Source organism: Mastigoproctus giganteus, chromosome 5, assembly GCF_048544385.1.
Source record: "Mastigoproctus giganteus isolate SK-2022 chromosome 5, ASM4854438v1, whole genome shotgun sequence".
Lineage (NCBI taxonomy): Eukaryota > Metazoa > Arthropoda > Arachnida > Uropygi > Thelyphonidae > Mastigoproctus > Mastigoproctus giganteus.
The window spans coordinates 239,510,420-239,532,144 of NC_143579.1; the positions used below are offsets into that span (position 1 = coordinate 239,510,420).

A 21,725-nucleotide genomic window follows, 5' to 3' on the forward strand; every position below is an offset into this window, starting at 1 on the left:
CAAGCTTTCTTGGCTACGTTACCAATATGGAAGAAGAGAGTAGAAACCAACATTCTTGCAAACTTTCCACTGTTGCATGAAGTGCTTTACCAAGATGTAGTTGAAATGCAAACTTCTCTCTCAATTTTTTTGAAAAGAAATATCTGCGAACACTTGGAAACATTACAGAACTCTTTTAAAAGTTATTTCTCTCTTGATGGCATGAAAATTGAACCATGGATCCGAAATCCTTTTCTTTCTGATATGAACTGTGTCGAAGATGTTGACTTAACCAAAGATGAACTCATTGATCTTAGGTCAAAAAACTTACTATGATTGGAATTTACCTCAAAAAGCCTTGGAGAATTCTGGTGTTCTCTGAGAGAAGCCTATCCTCGTCTTGTAAAGCGAGCTATGGAAGCGTTGATACCATTTGGAACAATATATCTGTGCGAATCGGGATTTTCAGCACTTGTAACAATGAAAACAAAAAATAGAAATCAATTAGATGTTCAACATGACATGCATGTTGCCTTGTCAAATACCACACCACAGTTTAATGTTCTTATTCAAGAAAAACTAGTCTTCATACTATGTCCTTAAAAAATAAAATTTAACTTCAACTTTTCTATATTTTAAATGTATTGTATTATTATTCAATGTGTTAAGAAAGAAACACATATATTACTGTATAATGTTTTTTTTTAAATTTTGGTAACTATTTCATTAAACTGGTTTTTTTGTAATTTTATTTGATGCATTTAAAAACATTATTCTGAGAAGGGGTCCGTGGAACTAAGAAGGTTAAGAACCCCTGACCTAAAGCATCTTCATTAATATTTTCTCTTAAAAAACCTAAAATTGACCACTCTTATTACACTGTTGGGGAATTCTATATACGCCTTGTTATTTTTATAAAGGATCTTATGTAGAGATAAATAGGTTCATAGTTGTTTTGGCAAATTATAAGGCTGTTAACTTGATTAATACCTTACTTGATATGGTCAAAGCCAGTAGGGTTTATAGCAGATAAAAAAACATGAATTGTGTTAATATCAAAAGTTAATGTCAAAATGTGTGTAGTTTTTTTTTATATATGAAAACCCCAAACACGAGAGGAATTAGAACCTATAGTACTTAGTACATGCTTGGGTTGGAAGTTGAGAAGACGAAAGAAGATATTTGTTAACATTAGACTTGAACTTCTGTAGACTAATTTTCAGGAAATACGTATGTTTGTTCCAGAAAACAGCAGCAGTCAAATAAATAAACAAGGAACATGGAAAGTTGGTTCTGTTGGTTGAGTTTGAAGTTGGACAGTAAATGGATGTTAGCTGGTGGCGCCACATGTTTGGACTGTTTTGAGAGAGAGAGAGAGAGAGAGAGAGAGAGAGAGAGAGAGAGAGAGAGAGAGAGAGAGAGAGAGAGAGAGAGTTGGAATTATAGAGGCCAATTCAGAGGAACAGTGCCCATGGAAGTATCTGTAGAAAAGGCATGCAGCAGAAACTACGTCTTTGAGACAGAGTGGAGAGACTCTGTTAGAGATGAGTCACTAATTAACCTAACTGCCCTCTTCTGAATGGAATCTAGAAGCCTGAAAGAGGTTTTGGGGCCACTGACCCAGATGTGTGAACAATATTCCATGATAGGGTGAATTTGTAATTAGTACAGAGTGAACAGCTGTTTGGAAGAAAATTAACACCAAGAGTGAAAGAAAAAAAGTTTTTTTTAGATGCAGAGGAAGCAATATTTGTAATGTGCTTGTACCAAGAGAGATTAGAAGTCAGGGTAATCCCCAAAAGAGATATATCATCTTGCCTATAAATTGGAGTGTCACCAAAGATAGGAGCAGAAGAATCCTTTTTTGTGAGATGTAAGACAGAACTGAGTTTTGGAAGGATTGAAATCAACCAAGTTGTCTTTGCCCCACTGGAGAATTACCTGGAGATCGGCATTTAAGGAATTGGTAGCGGATATTCGAGAAGTTGAAGCTGATTGAGCAGGGCAAGTTTCTCAAACTGGAAAGTGGAATGCAATGTGCTATCATCAGCAAAACTATGAATAGGATTTCTGGTCAGTGGAAGAAGGTCATTAATATACAAGAGGAAAACAGTGAGGTAAAGAAGAAAGAGCAGAGAAGTTAGAAGACAGAGAGCCATCTACCTTCAGTGAGCACTTAGAGAGAAAACTGGATGACCAATTACAAAAAACAGTTGGCAAACCATAAGATGGATGCTTGTTTAGAAGACCTTTATGCCATACACGATCAAAAGCCTTTCAGATGTCAAGGGCAACTTCTTGTGTTTCACCAAACTTTTCCATTGAATTTGTCCATAAATGAGTAACATAAGCAAGAATATCACCAGTGGATTGACACTGACAGAACCCATACTGGCGATCGTTGATCAAACAGGTTTCCAGGTAGTTTGAGTTGACGGTTAATTGATTTCTCCATTACTTTAGAAAGAGTAGAAATAATTGCATTGGGATGATAATTGGATTGTAGAGATTTGTCAATCCTTTTAGCAACTGGCTGGATATGATCAAATTTCCAATCAGAAGGAAAAACACCTTTGGAATAAGAAAGTGAAAAAAGCAGCAAAGAACAGCAGTAAGTTCAGGAGCACAGGTTTTGAGAACAAGTTGAGAAATATCATCAGGACCTGGGGCATTTCTTAGCATCAAGATTTATCGAAATCCTTCTGACATCCTTTTGACGGAAGACCACAGGAGGAATTGAATGGAGCATTTGAGAGGTGCTTTACCCCGATCATTGATACATGAGTTGGAAGGAAAATGGGATGCTAGCAGGTCAGCATTATTCTTGGCTGAAGTGACAATAAAACCATCTGGTTTTGACAGAGGTGGGAGCAGAAATGGGCAAAAGTTGTGGCTAATAGCTTTGGCAAGAGACCAGAATGCTCGGCTACCATTAGGGCAAGAAGAAAGTTTTCTACTCTTAACCTGTTCAAAATCTAGTTTGAACCGATTAATAATTGCTTTTCACTTGTTGCGAGCTTTGGTGTAGGCAGAAAATGAGACTGAAGATTTGGAAACAAGCCAATTACAATGTGCAACATTCTTCTGAACGGCCTTAGCACATTTATTGGAAAACCAAGGTTTAGGTATAGGGCGAGATTTTAAAGTGGAGTGTGGGATAAAGGATTCCATTCCTCCAAGAATAATTTCACTGACACGATCTGAGCAAACTTTGACATCAGAAGTTTTGAAACAGTAATCTGACTGAGGAAAGAATAAAAGAAGTCTTGCAGGTCATCCCATTTTGCATTCTTGTAATGCCAAACAACACGAGGTTGGGAATAGCCATGAGATCAAGGTTCCATTGGAGAAGAGATAATCACTAAGTTGTGATCTGAGGTGCCTAAAGGACCACTCACTTCAACTATGTACTTAGAAGGGTTGTTTGTGAGAAAAAATCAAGCGTATTGGCTGTATGGTTAGAATTGTCCAGTATTCTTGAAGGTAAATGAAGAATCTGTGTGAGGTCATTAGTAATTGCAAATGCCTCGGCATCTCGACCTGCTGGGTCTATGTGACTAGAGAACGGAAGCCATCTGGAGTTGTGAACATTAAAATTGCAAGGAAAATTACCTCAGTGTTAGGAAAGTTGGACTAGAGAAAGTCAAATTGCAAAAAGTGGAAGTCAAAGGGCTCCAAGTGATTAGTGGAGTTGAGAGAAAGGTAGATACAACAGATGAATTTGGCAGAATGAGGTAGGGAGATTTTAAGCCAGAGAAGATTGTAAATTACCAAGTCTCTGACAGGGAATATCGGAACGAATATATGCACAAGTACCACCTTTGAGGTGAAAGAAATCATACAGCGAATGGTTTGGGCAACTGAGATGAATAGTGGTTGAATCAACTGATAACTGAGATTCTGTCAGAAAAAGTACATGAAGTTTGGCAGACTGTAAATGGAAATGGACATTGTTAAGATTAGAACTGAGACCACATATATTTGTGAAATTTAACTAGGAAATGTTTGGGAGGTTTAGATCTTTTTTGCAGATATGCTTGCTCTATTAGTTTGACAATTCACGGTGTATTCAATGGTAAGAAAAGGTGGGGGGACATGCTGTATGAAGTAATGAAATTTTTGGATATGGCATACACATGATAAGAATATACCTAGATCCTTGGCCTCGACAAAGCCCCCCCCCCCTCCCTGCATACACACTACTCGGACTCCCTCCAGTCACTATCTGGCAGAGTAGAGGTAGCAAGATTATACACTAACTGATCCAGAACCCTCCTAGAGAGCTACCAATAGGTTCGGTCCGGTGCAGTAACTAGTGGCCAGCCTGCAAACACCATTTTAGAGCTGTAATCTCGAAATGTAAGGGAGTTTGGATCTCGCCATGGTGTTCATCATAACCTCAGAAGACATCAGTCGTATACTGTATGATGGAAGAAAAGGGGAAGGGATGACCAGAACTTAGCACTGGAGACTAAACATGGGTTTCACCACTTCAAGCCTCAAATAAGCAAAGTGGTGGTATTGCACCGGTTGATGCAGTACCACTTCATATTGCCTGGAAATACAATCTACCATCTCGTATTGCCGGTAACACACAAGGGTGTGTGGATGCCACACCTCGACCCCTGGTTTTTTTGGTTCAGACCTGGGTGGTCACCTACAGTGTGCTTGCACATGAGGGTTATACCCAGGATTACTAACAGTCCCACCATTGTGAAGGTACAAGCAGAGGATTTGGCTGTCACAGACCGTCTGGACTTTGCCGAAATTGGGTCCACTTGACTTGAGTTCCACCTGAATATTAGTTCCATCAGCGTTTTAGACTCCCAGGTAGCAAGCACAGCTTGGCTGGCATAGCTGAGAGAATGTCTGTGACAACCTCAAGGACCGTGTGGGGGAAATAGATAAATTATGGGAGGATAAAAGTGCACGACTGCATAATAAAACTACAGATAAGGTTAACAGATGAAATGGCTTCAGCCTCCTTCCACAATGGTTGATGTTTGTTTACAGCATTCCTTTAGTGTATAATAAAGAATATTCAGATGTACTGAATGGACTTTATTTTGTGTGTTGCATTGTACACAGAAGAAACAAAAAACAAAAAAATTACGACAGATCTTATGGATGATAGCAAAAATCATTCTTTCAAAAAAAATCTTTAAATCATATGCAAATGAATTTCTTGAAATCCTCTGAACAGCAGTAAATGTGAAGGCATCTAGCCATACAATTCCAGCAGAAAACAACACTTAATCCAGAAATGTAAAATCAGCCACAGAAAAAAACAAAAAAATTAAACAGAATGTTAGTAACAATGCTAAAACAGCAGTGCAAAAGGCCAAATGCAAAATGGATCGTGCTATTAAATGAAACACCACCATTAAAATCGAACCAGAAATATTATGGTCTCCCCATTGATCTAAGTGAGTATAGCCAAGGTAACTACACATATGGTTGCATACCAGTGTACACGAACCTCGTTTGTGAGTGATGCTTTTCAAATACTGGACCTGGACAACAACAACAAAAAAAAATCCTCATTTTATGGAGCACCTCAAAAATAATTACAATATATATAGATATAATGCCTAAAATATTAGTTCTACCTTTCTCATCTTAATCATTATTATTTCTCATCCTTATTAAGCCCGTAGACATACACGGCTTAACACCAAATTGAGCATCCTTCTAGTTTTTGTATCAAAGCCTAAAGTTTTAACCTGTAATGTATAGATGAGGCACTTTGTCTCCAGTCTAGTGATATGGCCTCCAGACATTATTAGGCCGTATACTTTAACAGATTGAGGGTAATTTAGCAGAAACAGAAACAAAAAACACATAGCAATATTGAAGGAGCTCAATCAGTAAGCATAAGAAAAGAAGATCAAATGAAAATGATTCTCTTAGAGCCAGGAATTAATGCAGGGTTCTGGTTGGTGCAAGAGAAAAGGAACATGCTGGCCAGCTTTTTCCCATTTAGAGGTGACTTGATTGAAGTTTATAAAGCTCTGAGAAGGATTAGTAAAATGAATGAAGGTGGAATTCTCACTTATGAAGAATTCTAGAACTGGGGGCCATAAATTCAGATTACAGGGTTTTAGGTTTAGATTAGATTGTAGGAATTTTTCTTTTTTGCTGTTCAGCAGGCTGCTGATTATTGGAACAAGTTGCCCTCGCAGTTAGTTGAGGCTGAAGGTTTGAATGAATTCAAAGGTCAACTGGATAGCTACCTGTGTGAGGAGGGAAGCATATAATTTGTATTTTCTTATCTACTTGGGGTGGGGTTTTTTTTTTTTTTTTTTTTTTTCCCGCTGCAGCAAAAGCCTGTGGCTTCCTTGCACTCATTATTATCAGCCATTTCAATCAACTGCAGGATGAAGGCCTCTCCAGCAGCTTTCCAGTTTCTTCTGTTTTGTGCAATGACCATCCATTTATTACCCAAGAACTTGTGAATTTCATCTGTCTGTCTCTGTTGTCTTCCAGGTTTTCTTCTAGCTCTTCTTGGGTACCATTCCATTATTTTCTTAATCCAACTGCCATCATGTCTTCGAGCTATGTATCCTGCCCAAGACCATTTCAGTTCTTTAGTTTTGACAAGAATGTCCTTTACTTGAGTTTGCTGCCTAATTCATGTGTTTCTCTTCTTATCTAACAGTCTGATTCCTAATATAAATCGTTCCATTCTTCACTGTGTAGTTCTCAGCTTCTCTTCCATTCTTTTGGTGAGTGCCCAAGTTTCACTTTGTTAATTCATGGTGGGTAGTATACATTGGTTCGTTATTTTACGAAGTGGGATTTACTCAAGGAGGTAACTACCATCAGAGGTAAAGGGAAGGGTTTTTGTTTTCGTAAAGGCGACTATGATGGTCTGAGACAGTATTTAAATTCTATACAGTGGGACCAACTGATGATGTTACCAACAGCAAACTCAAAATGGGAAGCATTCAAGGAACTAATCTTGGTGGCTACCAGGCTTTACATACCAACTAAGAAATATTGTTCAAGGTTTAGGCCTAAATGGTTGTCAGATGGACTAGTGAGACATGTGGCAGAGAAGAAAAATGCATGGGATACATACAGATTAATGGGTGACATGGAAGCCTATGATAGATATAAGTTGGTCTGTAACCAAGTCACAAAGGAGATTAGGCAGGCAAAGGCAGACTACGAAAAATCCTTGGCAAAGGATGCAAAGAAAAACAGAAAGGAGTTCTTTACATACTTGAACTCGAGAAGGAAAGGGATGAATCAGATTGGTCCACTGGATATTGATGGTTCAACAGTTGAGGATCCAGCTCAGGTGGCTAACAATCTAAACGAGTTTTTTGCATCTACATTCACGCATGAGGAGTTATTCAGGAAGGAGAATGATGTAGGTAAAGTAAACATTGGCAGTGAGCTGGATGATTTTGTAATAACTGAGAGGAAAGTGGAGGAGAGATTGTTGAGGATAAACATAAAAAAGGCACCTGGGGTGGATGGGATCTATCCAGTTATATTAAAGGAGGCAGCAAAGGAAGTATGCAAACCCCTAGCCATAATTATGAGAGCTTCTTTGGACTCAGGGGAGGTACCCATAGACTGGAGATGTGCAAATGTAACCCCAATTCACAAAGGAGGATCAAAGGCTGACACAAGTAATTATAGACCTGTTAGTTTAACTTCTGTTCCAGGTAAATTAATGGAGGCACTGGTTAAAGAAGCACTGCAGGATCATCTAGACAAGAATTCAGTTATAGCTCAGAAGCAGCATGGTTTTGTTAAGGGCAGGTCTTGCCTGACCAATTTGATTGGATACTATGATGTAGTCACAAAAGAACTGGATGCAGGGAATAACTTTGATATTATATATTTGGATCTTAGAAAGGCTTTTGATACTGTTGCACATGGAAGACTGCTGCACAAATTGGAGCAGTGTGGCATTGGAGGCAAATTGCTGCTATGGATAAGGGTATGGTTGAGTGGCAGAAGACAGAGAGTGGTAATCAATGGACACTGCTCAACGTGGACTAATGTTATTAGTGGAGTTCCTCAAGGTTCAGTGTTGGGTCCATTGTTGTTTTCGGTGTTTATGAATGATATTGATGATGGGATATCAAGTTTAATGTCTAAGTTTGCAGATGATACAAAGGTTGGCAGGGTCGTTAAGGACACTACTGACGCTATGCTGCTGCAACAGGATCTGGAAAGGTTGAACAGATGGGCTGAGAGGTGGCAAATGAAGTTTAACATTGACAAATGTAAAGTACTACATATGGGTAACAGTAACCCCAGAGCAATGTATCAACTCTGCGGTACTACACTGACAGTGGTGGAGAATGAAAAGGACCTGGGGGTAATTGTGCAGGCAGATATGAAGTTCTCTGAGCAGTGCAGACGAGCTGCAAGAGTAGCTCATGGTGTCTTGTCAATGATACACAGGAATTTTTCTAGCAGGGATAAGGAGGTGATTATTCCCTTGTATAAGGCAATGGTTAGGCCACATCTTGAGTACTGTATACAGGTCTGGAGGCCTCATTTCAAGAAGGATGTAGAGCTGCTGGAACGGGTACAGAGAAGGGCAACAAGATTAGTAAATGGAACAAAGGGTTGCTCTTACGAAGAAAGGCTTAAGTTTTGCAAATTACAGAGTCTGGAGACTAGGCACCGGCGAGGTGATCTGATAGAGGTGTATAAGGCTTTGAATGGTTTGAGCATGCTCAATGCCAATGGGATTCTTCATCTTTCTCAGAATAATCACCTGAGAGGGCATAAATTCAAATTGAGGAAGGACGGATGTCGGATAGATGTGCGGAAATTTGCCTTTGGCCAGCGGGTGGTTGGTTGGTGGAACCAACTTCCATCACTTGTTGTTGAAGTTGATAGCCTAAACAAATTTAAAGCTCAACTGGACAGGTATTTCGAACGAACGGAGGGGTGAAATGGGAGAGGGTTTTTTTTTTTTTTTTGGCTGATGCTGAATAAGCTTGCTTTCTTGCATCATATGCCTCTACTAATGCTAATGCTAATGTTTCAGACAAATTGGGATATTGCTCCTCAGTATGTGACTATATTTCCTGAATGCTACCCATTCAAAATTTATTCTTCTCTTAAATTCCAGCCATTTATCATTATTACCGCTAATAACTTGTCCCAGATAAGTATATGAATCTACCTTTTCAATTACTGCTCCTTCAATCATTATATCTCTTTCAGTGGCATACTTGTTCATCATTACTTTTGTTTTAGCCATATTCATCTTTAGTCCAAAATCCTTACTAGCTGTGCATAACTGATTAAGATTTTATAATAAATGGATGGTCATTGCACAAAACAGAAGAAACTAGAAAGCTGCTGGAGAGGCCTTCATACTGCAGTTGATTGAAATGGCTGATGATAATGAGTGCAAGGAAGCCACAGGCTTTTGCTGCACCAGGAAAAAAAAAAAAAAAAAAAAAAAACCCACCCCAAATCATAAATGGTTTAGGTACTCTCCGTTCACATTGACTCCTTTCTGTGACCAGTCTAATCCTCTGAAAGCTCTCTCAAGGGCAGCAGTAAACAGTTTCGGAGATATTGTGTCTCCTTGTCTTACTCCTTTCTCGATTTTAAATTTGCTACTGTCTTTATCTAGTCTAATAAAGGAGGTAGCGTTTCCATATATTTTCTTCAAAATCATAATATATGGGGGTATCTATGCCTTGTCTTTCCAGTGCCTGAAACATTGCCGTATGTTGTACGGCATCAAATGCCTTTTCATAATTCACAAATGCAAGGCATAATGGTGATTTATATTCATTTGCTTTCTCCATTAGCTGTGATATTACGTGAAGGTGATCCATAGTTGAGAATCCTGTCCTAAAACCAGCTTGCTCTTTCAGTTGATTCTCATCAAGTATTCTTTCTAATCTGTTATTAATGACCCTTGTGAAAAGCTTGTACATGTGAGATAACAAGCTAATTGGTCTATAATTTCCAATTTCTGATTTAGCTCTTTCTTATGCAGCAAAACTATGATTGCATTATTCCACTTAGGCATCACACCTTTTCTAATGCATTTTGTGAAGAGTCTTGCCAGTTTCTGTGTCATATCATCCTCTCCCGGAGCTTTCTGATTGATCATTTTCTTTAACACATTCTACCTCATCAGGAAGGATACCTGGTATGTTATATGTGTTACTAATTTCTGATCCATCTTCCCCACTGCTGGCATCGATCCCTCGCTCCTTATATAATTCTTTATAGTAGCCTTCTGCTATTTATGAGTACATCATCACAATTCTTCAGTTTCAGTATCATTTGTCTTTCTATATTACTGCTCATGGCTGCTGATTTAAGTCCTTTGTTTTCCTTTAATGCTTGTTGTACTTTTCTTGTGTTAAATCTTATGTCTTCTCTGAGTCTCTTTCTAATGGCTTTGCATAACTCAGTGTATTTGATTTTGGCCTTGTCAGTGTTTATCTATCTTGTTCTTCATTTGTCGTCTTCAGTTCATCATGACAAGTGTTCCTTGACTAATTTTTTCTTCTTTGGATTTTTTTACCTATAGATTTCTTGGGCTTTATCATTTTCAGAAAGTTGTAGTATTCCTCATCGATATCTTGTTCCTGAACGGTCTGAAGAAGCTCAAACTTTTTCTTAAGTTCTAGTACATACTGCTTTTTCTCCTCTTCTGTTCTCAAAGACCTCTGTATTATTTACTCGAGTCAGCGTTTTCCTTTCTTTTCTTACATCTATATCAAGTGTGCATCTTACCATTCTGTGATCGCTTCCAACATTTATCTTATTCAGGACGGTAACATCGTTCACAGTATATCTTTTAGTGAGGATGAAGTCAATTTCATTAATTGTTAATCCATTTGGGTTCTTCCATGTCCACTTTATGTTCACTCTTTTCTTGACAAAAAGTGTTCATTACTGACATTCCTTGAGATTCTGCAAATTCCACAAGTCTTTCGCCTCTTTCATTTCTTTCACCAATTCCAAAATTTCCTATAGTTCCCATTTCTGCACTGTTTTGTCTTTTTCCAACCTTAGCATTGAAGTCCCCCATAATGATAGTGTAGTGTTTTCTGCTCATCTTTCAGTTTACATTTCTTCAACCTCCTCATCATCATGGCTTAATGTTGGTGAATAAATCATCATAACCTCTTAGAAATCCTGAGTAGTATTTGACACCCTTGGTGATGTACTTTTGAATTTCAAAATGTTGTTTTTTATATCTTTATTGACCAGAAAAGCAACTCCACCTTTGCTCCTTTCACTGTTTCTATTAGTGTACAGCAGATTTCCACTTGATAAACTTGTGATTCCTTTTCCAGCTCTAATATCCTATCTTCACCGATGAGCAATCTTACGTTATAACATGCCAAGTTCAGTTTCCATGCATCGCAGCCTGGTCATACCCAAAGATTCTTAGCATCCTCTCGCTGCTGTAAGAGGGGGAGTGAAAGGCACTGGGGACTGAGGGCCATTTGTTTCGTTGTGCTGTCATGTGCTGGAGGGTTTGGTCTTTTCCTCTTCACACTGACCAGGTGTCTTGAAGAGAACCACTCTACATGTTTATTCCCCCCTAAGTGACATAACACGGCTTACCATTGAGACAGCAAGTGATTTTGCATGAGTGGATTTTAGGAAGGCAGGCCAACCGGACTTCTCCTAAATCTTCTGAGATAGAAAGATATTGGATCCATCAGTGTTTTAGACTGAGTGTCTGATAACACACAGAATAAGCCCCTCCTTGTGTTATATGGCAAATACTATTAGATGCAATCTGTCAAATATGTGAGAAGATACGGACTTTGTCTTCAGTCTTTGGAATCCATACATTCATCACCCAAAAAACCAACTAAGAATAAGTGCAATCACATTTCATCAGTTATCTTACTATAATAGAACTGATGTTCTACCATAGGATCTTTTACAATTAGCTATACAGTCATTTCAGATTACAGACTACAGATCAAGTTTACGGTTGCTTGAAACATGAAGAAGCATTTCATGATAAAAAAAAATCATATCAAAGCTACATCAGGTCTTAATTAACGGATTTTGCCACCAGGCCTTCAGTATCTCCCCCCCTCCCCGACACACACACACACACACACACACACACACACACACACACACACACACACACACACACACACACACACACTCTCTCTCTCTCTCTCTCTCTCTCTCTCTCGCTCGCTACGGTGGCTTGCATAACACTGTGGTTTACTTCATGTATTCTCAGGCCCTCTTAACATGTATCAGCATAGTTTTCTTGTCCAAGGAATTTTCCTTCTTAGCGAACTCAAATCAAACTGGAATTTCCTTGCCAGAGAACTTGAGTTGGATTTGAATGCAAACTTCAAAGAATTCTTTTGAAGATTGAAGGTTTCTACCCACATTGTCCAACTGACTGAATCAAAAAGCTTTCTTTAATAATTGTTTTAATTGCTACTCAGAAATTTCAGCCACAGTGATTGTTCATTCTTTTGTAAATTTCATCTGTGTGAAGTATTTCTTTGTTATAGTAATAGTAATAGCAGCATGTGATGCAAGAAAGCAAGCGTATGAGCTTATGTAGCATCATCCAAAAAAAAAATTTACACAACCATTCCCTCTAAATGTTTGTTCAGTCCCTCCTTAAATTTATTTAACCTAACAACTTCCACAACAATAGATGGAAGTTTGTTCCAGCAATTAACCACCCACTTGCTAAAGGCAAATTTCTGCGCATCTGTTCTACAGCTGTCTTTCCTCAATTTGAATTTATGCCCCCTTAGGTTCATAATTTGAACAAGTTGAAGAATCCCATCAGAATTCAATGTGCTCAACCCGTTCAAGGCCTTATACACCTCAATCAGATCACCTAGCAGGTGCCTAGTCTCCAGCCGCTACAATTTGCAGAACTTAAGCCTCTCTTGGTAAGAGGATCCATTCATTCCCCACACTAAAATGAGGCCTCCATACCTGTACGCAGTATTCAAGGTGTGGCCTGACCATTGCCTTATACAGAGGAACAATTGCCTCCTTTTCCCTGCTAGCAAAATTCCTGTATATCATTGACAAAACCCCATAACCTGCTCTTGCAGCCTGCTGCATTGTTCAGAAAACTTCATATCTGATTGCAATTACTCCCAGGTCTTTTTCATTTTCTGCCACTCTAAGTGTAGTACCACACAGTTGGTACATTCCTCTGGAGTAGCTTCTACCCATATGCAGTACTTTGCATTTGTCGATGTTAAACTTCAGTTGCCACTTTTCAGCCCATCTTCCCAAATTTTCTAGATTCTGTTGCTGTAGCACACTGGCATTAGGCCCCGAGTGACTATAGCAATTTCTAAGTGATATCAAAGCGATTTTCTCAAAGAGTGGCTGATAATTATAGTAGTAGCCTTCATTTTTCAGAGTTATTTAATTTTGCTGTTCTAAAGTAAAGAATTTAGCTTACCTAACAGAAGGGAAAGACACCTTTCTTTACGGCTCTTCCGTAGTCAGGTGGGAAGGAGCAGCAGTGCGTAGCACACACTTCTTGATTAGACTGGGGTTCGAGCCCGGCACCACCAAATACCGAGGATGCGGAAAGGTCTGGGAATGACCACCGCATATTCCCGGAGCAATATGGCCTTAGTTGCTAATGCTCCTAAAAACCAAATAACAAACACCTTTCTCCTTGTACATAGGATTATTTATTAACACACTAACTACTAACCTTCCTTTATCGCTTGGTCACTGGTGGCACCACTCCTGCCTCCACATGGCGGGGCTGAAAATCTGGGAGAAGAAAGCCACCCTCTCAGTGCAAAAAGGAGCAAAGATGGACAAAATTAAACAGTCCAACTACGGATCTTTTGATCCAGACCTAGATAAACATGATCGAGATCATGATGACACAACATCCCATTCTAAACGACAAAAAAAAAAAAGAAGGAATGGATAATACCGTACCTCTCTTTTTAATTCTACACTCCTCCACAGACCAACCATTGAGTAAGCTTTCCCCGTTTTTGATACAAAAATGTCTTGAAAATGTGGCTGGCCCTCCAAAATTGTTAGGCAATTGAGATCCACAGACTTATTAATTGAAATGACCGAATGTAGACACGCTGAGAGACTGTTAAAAGTATCTACGTTTGGTGGAATTCCCACGAAGGTTACCCCACATGCCACCTTAAACTCCTCTAAAGGGGTAATATCAGAGTGGGATCTTTTAAACGTATTGGAGGATGAACTTGTCCAGGAACTACAAAATCAAAATGTGGTACATGCAAAAAGAATCGTCATCAAAAAAGATGGAGAGCCTGTCTCTACTCGAACAGTGATACCCACATTTAAAACACCGAACCTACCTACCTACCACCATAAAAGCTGGTTACCTTAGGTGTCAGGTAAGACCTTATATCCCGAACCCAGTCTGGTGCTTTAAGTGCCAAAAATTTGGCCATTCGCAAACTGTATGCAAAGGAGTTCCTGTCTGCCCAAATTGCGGGCCCTCAGATCACAATCAGAGTGACTGTTCTGCTGCAAAAATGACGTGCACGAACTGCAAAGGTGACCACCCAGCATATTCCAAAATTTGTGAAAAATGGAAAACTGAAAAAAAAAAAAAAAAAATAGTAAAATACAAGGTCAAGAATAAAGTCAGCTACCAAGAAGCAATAAAACTAGTTTCACCTACTATAAACAAAAATGGTACCTATGCTAATGTAATAAAAAAATACCAAACAGTTTCCACTCAAACAGATGTCACAGTTCCCATTACCAAGTTAATTTCTGATTGGGCTAGAACTGTCCTCTCTGAGCAACAACCAAGTGTGCATAAACAACAACCCAAACTCTCAGACCAGGCAAATAACACTCCTCTGACAATACCAGCTGCATCTCCTCCTCATATGTGTGCTAATACATCCGATATTACAAACCCAAAATCAAAGAAAAATACCCAGGACATAATCATGGATACAGATGGCACATCTATACATGAAGAACCAATTTTAGAAATCTACGCTGAAGAAGAAACGGATACGGTCGACCAGTTTTCAAAATTGGAACGTAATAAAGCCAGTCACCTTCAAAAAGCAGTTAGATACAGCTCCAATTAAACACAAATAATGGCCTGTGTTTTTACAATGGAACTGCAGAGGCTTTCGTTGCAACAGAGATGATCTCCATGATTTAATTAACCTGTATTCTCCAGTTGCTCTTTGTCTTCGGTAAACTTACCTAACCTCGCAAATTTCTCCTTCGATAAAGAATTATTGCCTTTATCGAAGAGATCGTAATAGAACAAATGCTGCCCACAGTGGTGTAGCAATCCTAATAAATTCAAATATCCCAACTAAACATATTCCACTTCAAACTGAAATAGAAGCTGTCTCTGTTCATATAACTCTCTGTATTTCAATGACAATTGTCTCAATTTACCTACCACCAAACCATACTTACTCTTTAAAAGATCTTGAAGATCTCTTCATACAGATACCTCCACCTCTCTGTATATTAGGGGATTTTAACAGGCACCACCCCTTATGGGCCAATCCTAAACTAGAAAGACGGGGTCGACTAATTGAAAGCTTTCTAGAGTCTCAAAATCTTACCATACTCAATACTGGTGCACACACTTACATACAACTCCCAACTGGACACACCTCAGCAATAGATCTCTCAATTTGTTCTCTAGTGCTGGTCCCAAGCATAGAGTGGTATGTTTCAAATGACCTGTGGGCAATGATCATTTCCGATCATATGCAATTTTTTAATATCAAAGACTCCTTCAAACAAACCCCACAGGAATTGGAAATTTGTTTGGGCAGATTGGGCAAAATTTCAATCATTGATCTCTCTTGATGAGGAAAAAATCCAGCTCCAGGATATTGATAATGTAACAGATTACATCACGTCACATCTAAAAGTGGCCAAGGACACAATACCATTATCAAATCCCCCTGGTCGCAAGCATTATAATTACTGGTGGAATTGAGGAATGCACAAAAGCAAAGAAAGCAAAAATTAAAGCCTGGAATTTATTTCGGCGATGTCCAACCACGACCAATCTTATTAATTATAAGAGCTAAGAGCAAAAGCACGATTTGTACAAAGGCAAGCCAAGAAAGAATCCTGGACCCATTTTACATCGACCTGTAACAGAAACACTGATCCGAAAACTATGTGGAAAAAAATTAGACAGTTATCTGGTAAGTTTCCTACTATACCCTCTCCAATCCTCTTCTGGAAAGGGCAAGACCTATCCAGTCCCTTAGATATTACTAATGCTTTGGGCAATACGTTTGCTGAAATCTCAGCAGCATCAGCCGGCGCCTCCGTAGCCAGGTGGGAAGGAGCAGCAGTGCATAGCACATGCTTCTTGATTAGACCGGGGTTCGAGCCCGTCACCACCAAATACGGAGGATGCGGAAAGGTCAGGGAATGACCACCGCATATTCCTGGAGCAATATGGCCTTAGTTGCTAGTGCTCCTAAAAACCAAACAACAAACACAGCAGCATCAGCCTATTCTACATCACTCAAACGAATTAAAAACACCAAAGAAAAGCATGCTATTAACTTTCAAACTGCCCGCCTTCTTCTTTAGGCGCCTCCGTAGCCAGGTGGGAAGGAGCAGCAGTGCGTAGCACACGCTTCTTGATTAGACCGGGGTTCGAGCCCGTCACCACCAAATACGGAGGATGCGGAAAGGTCAAGGAATGACCACCGCATATTCCGGAGCAATATGGCCTTAGTTGCTAATGCTCCTAAAAACCAAACAAAACAAACAAACAAGCCCGCCTTCTTTCATATAACAAACCTCTATAATACTCTGACTTTTGCATGCTATTAGAACAGCCCACAATGGTGCTGCAGGGCCAGATGGGATTTATTATGTCATGCTACAACATCTTGATGACAAAGCTTTGCGTTTGCTGCTGGTTTTTTACAATCGTATATTTTCAGAAAATGTTTTTCCAGCTTCCTGGCATCACTCTACTGTTTTGGCATTTCTAAAGCCTGGGAAAGATCCAACCAACCCTCATAGCTATAGACCGATATCTCTCCCAAGCTGCCTCAGCAAAATCCTAGAAAAGATTGTCCACAGAAGACTCGTCTGGATCATTGAGTCAGAACATCTAATGAGCAATAGTCAATATAGCTTTCGTAAAAATAGGTCGTGGTTAGATCTTATGGTCAAGGCTGAATTCGCCATTCGAAATGCCTTTGTTAAATATGAACATCTTGTAATGGTTTCAATAGACATAGAGAAGGCTTTTGTCACCACCTGGCGGCACGGCATACTTAGTGATCTTTACTCCCTTGGTCTGCGGGGCAACCTTCCTATATTTGTTCAAAACTTCCTACATACTAGATCATTTCAAGTTCAGTACCAACATGCCCTCTCGGAAACGTTCATGCAGGAAGGTGTTCCACAAGGATCAGTACTGAGTGCCACTTTGTTTGCTCTTAGAATAGATTCTATTACAAGACAGCTTCCAAATACAGTCGAGACTTATCTTTATGCAGATGACCTTTCCATCTCCTGTCATTCCCCAAAATTTGAGGTCTATTGAACGGCAGCTCCGATATCGCTTAATAAAATACAACAATGGGCTAGCCTCAATGGCTATCGGCTCTCGCAGCAGAAAACAGTTGCTATCAATTTTTGTAGGCAGTGCAAAGTTCATCCGGATCCCGAACTTCAAATTTCTAATGTCTCCATCCCGGTCACTAATAACATCAGATTTCTAGGATTAATCCTTGACAACAAGTCTAAATTTTATAGACCATATTAAAAATGTACGTACTTCCTCCCTAAAAAAGTTAAACATACTCAAAGCTTTATCCGCCCAAACGTACAGGTCATTAATCAGATGATCCTGTTTATTATGGAGCTCTCATCTATGATTCTACCAGAATGAGCGCATTACGCTGGCTTGATCCCATTCAACACAGTGCTTTGAGGATTGCACTTGGTGCTTTTAGAAAGTCGTCCACACACACACAGTCTCTATATTGATACTCATGAGCCCCCACTATCATTATGTAGAAAAACACTGTTACTAAAGTATGCTGTTAAGATACAAAGTTGTGCTTCGCATCCCATTCAGTCATATTTGTTCTATATCCACCATTAGAAAACCTCTTCAGAAATAAACCTAGCATAGTAAAGCCAGTTGGTCTTCGCCTCCTTGAACTGATGGAAGTTTGGAATCTTTCCGTTCATTCCGTACAACAGGTAGCAACCTGCTGTCAACCACCATGGGCTTCTCTTCCTTGGTGACTTGTGACATTTCTCTGCCAATGGGGAAAGGGCAATTTACAAGCATCTAATATCATACAACTTCATGCAGTTCACACTCAAAGATATAGTGATTTTTCCCCAATTTATACAGATGGCTTTAAATCTAATTCAAACGTTGGAGCAGCTGCAGTGTTTCCGAATACCTTTATTTCGGTATCCCTTCCATCTAAATTCAGTATCTTTTCAACTGAAATATATGCAGTTAAACTGGCCTTACAAAATCTCTGTGCTGATTGATCTTTAAAATCTGTTATTTACGCTGATTCGCTTAGTTCGATCATGGCTTTATGTAATTTCTCAGATAAAAGTTCACCCTGTTATAGACGAAATACGAAGCATATTACTAAAAATTGAAGAATGCCATCAACAGGTCATCTTCTGTTGGATTCCAGCACATTCTGGTATTTTGGGCAATGAACTGGCTGATAAAGCTGCAAAAAATCCAACTAGCTTAGACTTAACTAATATCCCTGTTCCACCATCAGACTTTGCATTAACTATTCAAGCTGCATGCTTGTCAGAATGGACAACAATCTGGCACTCTCAAACAAATAATAAACTCTTTCAAGTTAAACTTGATCCGAAAATTTGGTGCTCCAGTATCCGTACATTAAAATGAGAAGAAGTACTATCAAGGGCAAGAATAGGTCATACCCATCTAACCCATCATTATTTACTTAGAGGAGACGATCCACCACAGTGTCCACATTGTTTTATAAATCTGACTGTTAAACACATACTCATTGACTGCCCCTACTATAGACAAGACAGAACATCAACCCTGCTATCACTGGTAAATCTTAATAAACCAATAACTTTAGAGAATCTCATTGGTGACAAGGCAAATATTTTCGAATTTTTCAACTTTCTGAAGCAGATTGGACTCTTTAATCTTTTCTGATCTTGTGAAAATTATTCATTTTCCTATATAAAAAATGAATAGGCGCATTATAGCCATAGTAGCTTATACGCCTTTAAACTCCCATAACAACACTGCCATTACTGTCATTAACAACCCTGCCAACCTTTGTATCATCTGCAAACTTCGACACTAAGACTGATATACCTTCATGAATATCATTGATAAATATACAAAACAACAGTGCACCCAACACCGAACCCTGTGGAACTCCACTAATAACATTAGTCCACGAAGAGTAGCACCCATTGATTACCACCCTCTGTCTTCTCCCACTGAACCATCATTTTATCCATTGTAGCAACTTACCCTTAATACCATTCTGCTCCAATTTGTACAGTAGTCTTCCATGCACAACAGTGTCAAAAGCTTTCCTGAAATCCAAGAGTATGATATCAAAATTATTTTTTGCACCAGTTCCTTTGTAACCACATCATAATATCCAATCAAATTTGCTAGACAAGACTTTCCCTTAACAAACCCATGCTGCGTCTGAATTATTGACACTATAGTCTTTTTTTTTATTTAGTTGTTGGCGCATCGGCTTCTGTGGCCATAATGCACCTCCCAAGGTTTTTGCAGTACTGTGATCCAAGCCCGAGGCGGGATTCGAACCCACGACCTTCGGGTTGCCAGGCAGGCAGGCAGGCACTTTACCCACCCAGCTAGCCCGGTCGGCACTAGTCTTGTCTAGACGATCCTGCAGTGCATCTTTAACCAGTGACTCCATTATTTTACTTGGAACAGAAGTTAAACTAACTGGTCTGTAATTACTTGTGTCACCTAGCCGAGTGGGTAAAGTACCTGCCCGGCAACCCAAAGGTCGCGGGTTCGATTCCCGCCTCGGGCTTGGATCAAAGAACTGCAAAAACCTTGGGAGGTGCAATGGCCACAGAAGCCGATGCGCCAATAACTACCAAATCAAAAAAAAAAAAAAAAAAACTTGTCACCCTTCAATTCCCCTTTGTGAATTTGGGATACATTTGCACATCTCCAGTCTGTGGGGGACCTCCCCTGAGTCCAAGGATGCTCTCATAATTAAGGCTAAGGGTTTGCTTAGTTCCTTTTCTGCCTCCTTTAATATAACTGGATAGATCCCATCCACCCCAGTGCCTTTCTTATGTTTAACTTCAATTTCTTTTCCACCTTGCTCTGAGTTATTACAAAATCATTAAGCACCCTGCTACAATTTGATAACCTTCTGGCATTTTCAATCCTTTATATTCTCTTAAATAATGTAAGTATTTCACTGTGAAACACTCATGTGAATACTTTAAATTTTTCTTGTTTGGCATCATTTCTCATATATAGGGTAGAGCAAAACTGCTTGCTCTAAATTGTATTGTGCATCTGTCCACTTTGATTGTATTTTTAAATTTTCTTTGATTATTGTATTATTATTGACTGTATAGTGTGTATGTTAATATCATCCCTGGTGCACAAGACCTTTTTTCTGATTGTGGTTTATTTTATTTTTCTTCTTTGCTGTACATAGTAAATGGGTTCATCCTTGTGTATGTGATTAAAATAAAATATATATACCAATAGATTAAAACTGGAAAGCTGTTTTTCCGGAAGCTGCATTATCCCACCAACTTTATAATAAGTGTAATGTTTACACTGCAGAATTAGCAGCATTTCAGATAGCTCTAGAGCACATCAGAATAATGTCATTCAAGTCCTATAAGCCAAACAGTATGACTTATCTAGTTCTTCAGCAAATTAAATGGATGGTAAGACTTAATGAAAATAAAAGCAGGAAATACTTTTCTACTGAATACCAGAACATGCAAAAAATTAATTAATGTCCTTCTTAATTAATTAAAGGAAATTAAGAAGCCTGATAGAGCAAGAAGAACTACAAACCCTTCATTCCAAGTTCCAAATGGTGACTAGAAGTCAGTTATCATTAGTGATTGTGTATTTCCATTACTGAAATCACAGTGATTGTTAAGGAATGATCTTTTAAAAATTGCTTGTTAAATATTCATTACAGTAATTGTTCTAGTCTATTTAGCAACGTTTTGTGGCTAAACCAATGATCAACACTGGGTGATGCTATTACAGTATAATTCGTCTTTCATGCTGACATGATAAGAATGAAATCAGCCAGTCTTAGTGTGTTGAGAGATTTCTTTAGTTCATTTTTATTTGATGAGTGATTCTGAATGGCATGTTGCTAGAATTTATCCTCTGAAACCTTAATTTTATTTGAATACCTGATGGTAACTTGTTGTTGGTTTAATTTATTGGTGCAAGGGCTACTAAGACTATAATGCACCTATTACAATATTATTTAGTACAGGCTCTTGTATGTTATTGCTGTGCTCACACAAACTTTGAACTGAAACAAGTAAAATAATATTAAATATAGAAAAAAATACTGTAGCATTTTTTTTCTTCTGTATTCTTACATTTGTACTGTAATTGAAACATTACAAAATTTCTTGCAGTTTTAATACATACTACAATGATACCATGCCAATCATTCATCATTATGAAATCCTGGATATGGTGAGAAGAGTTGATGCAAGTAAATCAGCAGATGAAGTAAGTATCATTT

General features: G+C 38.8%; 1 protein-coding gene across 1 annotated transcript in view; it reads left to right on the forward strand.

Annotated features, from left to right (window-relative positions):
* Positions 1-21,725, forward strand: part of Cmpk (cytidine/uridine monophosphate kinase Dak1) — a 91,104-nt gene that overhangs the window by 53,646 nt on the left and 15,733 nt on the right. The window contains exon 6 of the mRNA XM_090374862.1: positions 21,616-21,712. Coding sequence (XP_090230988.1) covers positions 21,616-21,712 — 97 coding nt within the window. The remainder of the gene's footprint in view (positions 1-21,615; positions 21,713-21,725) is intronic.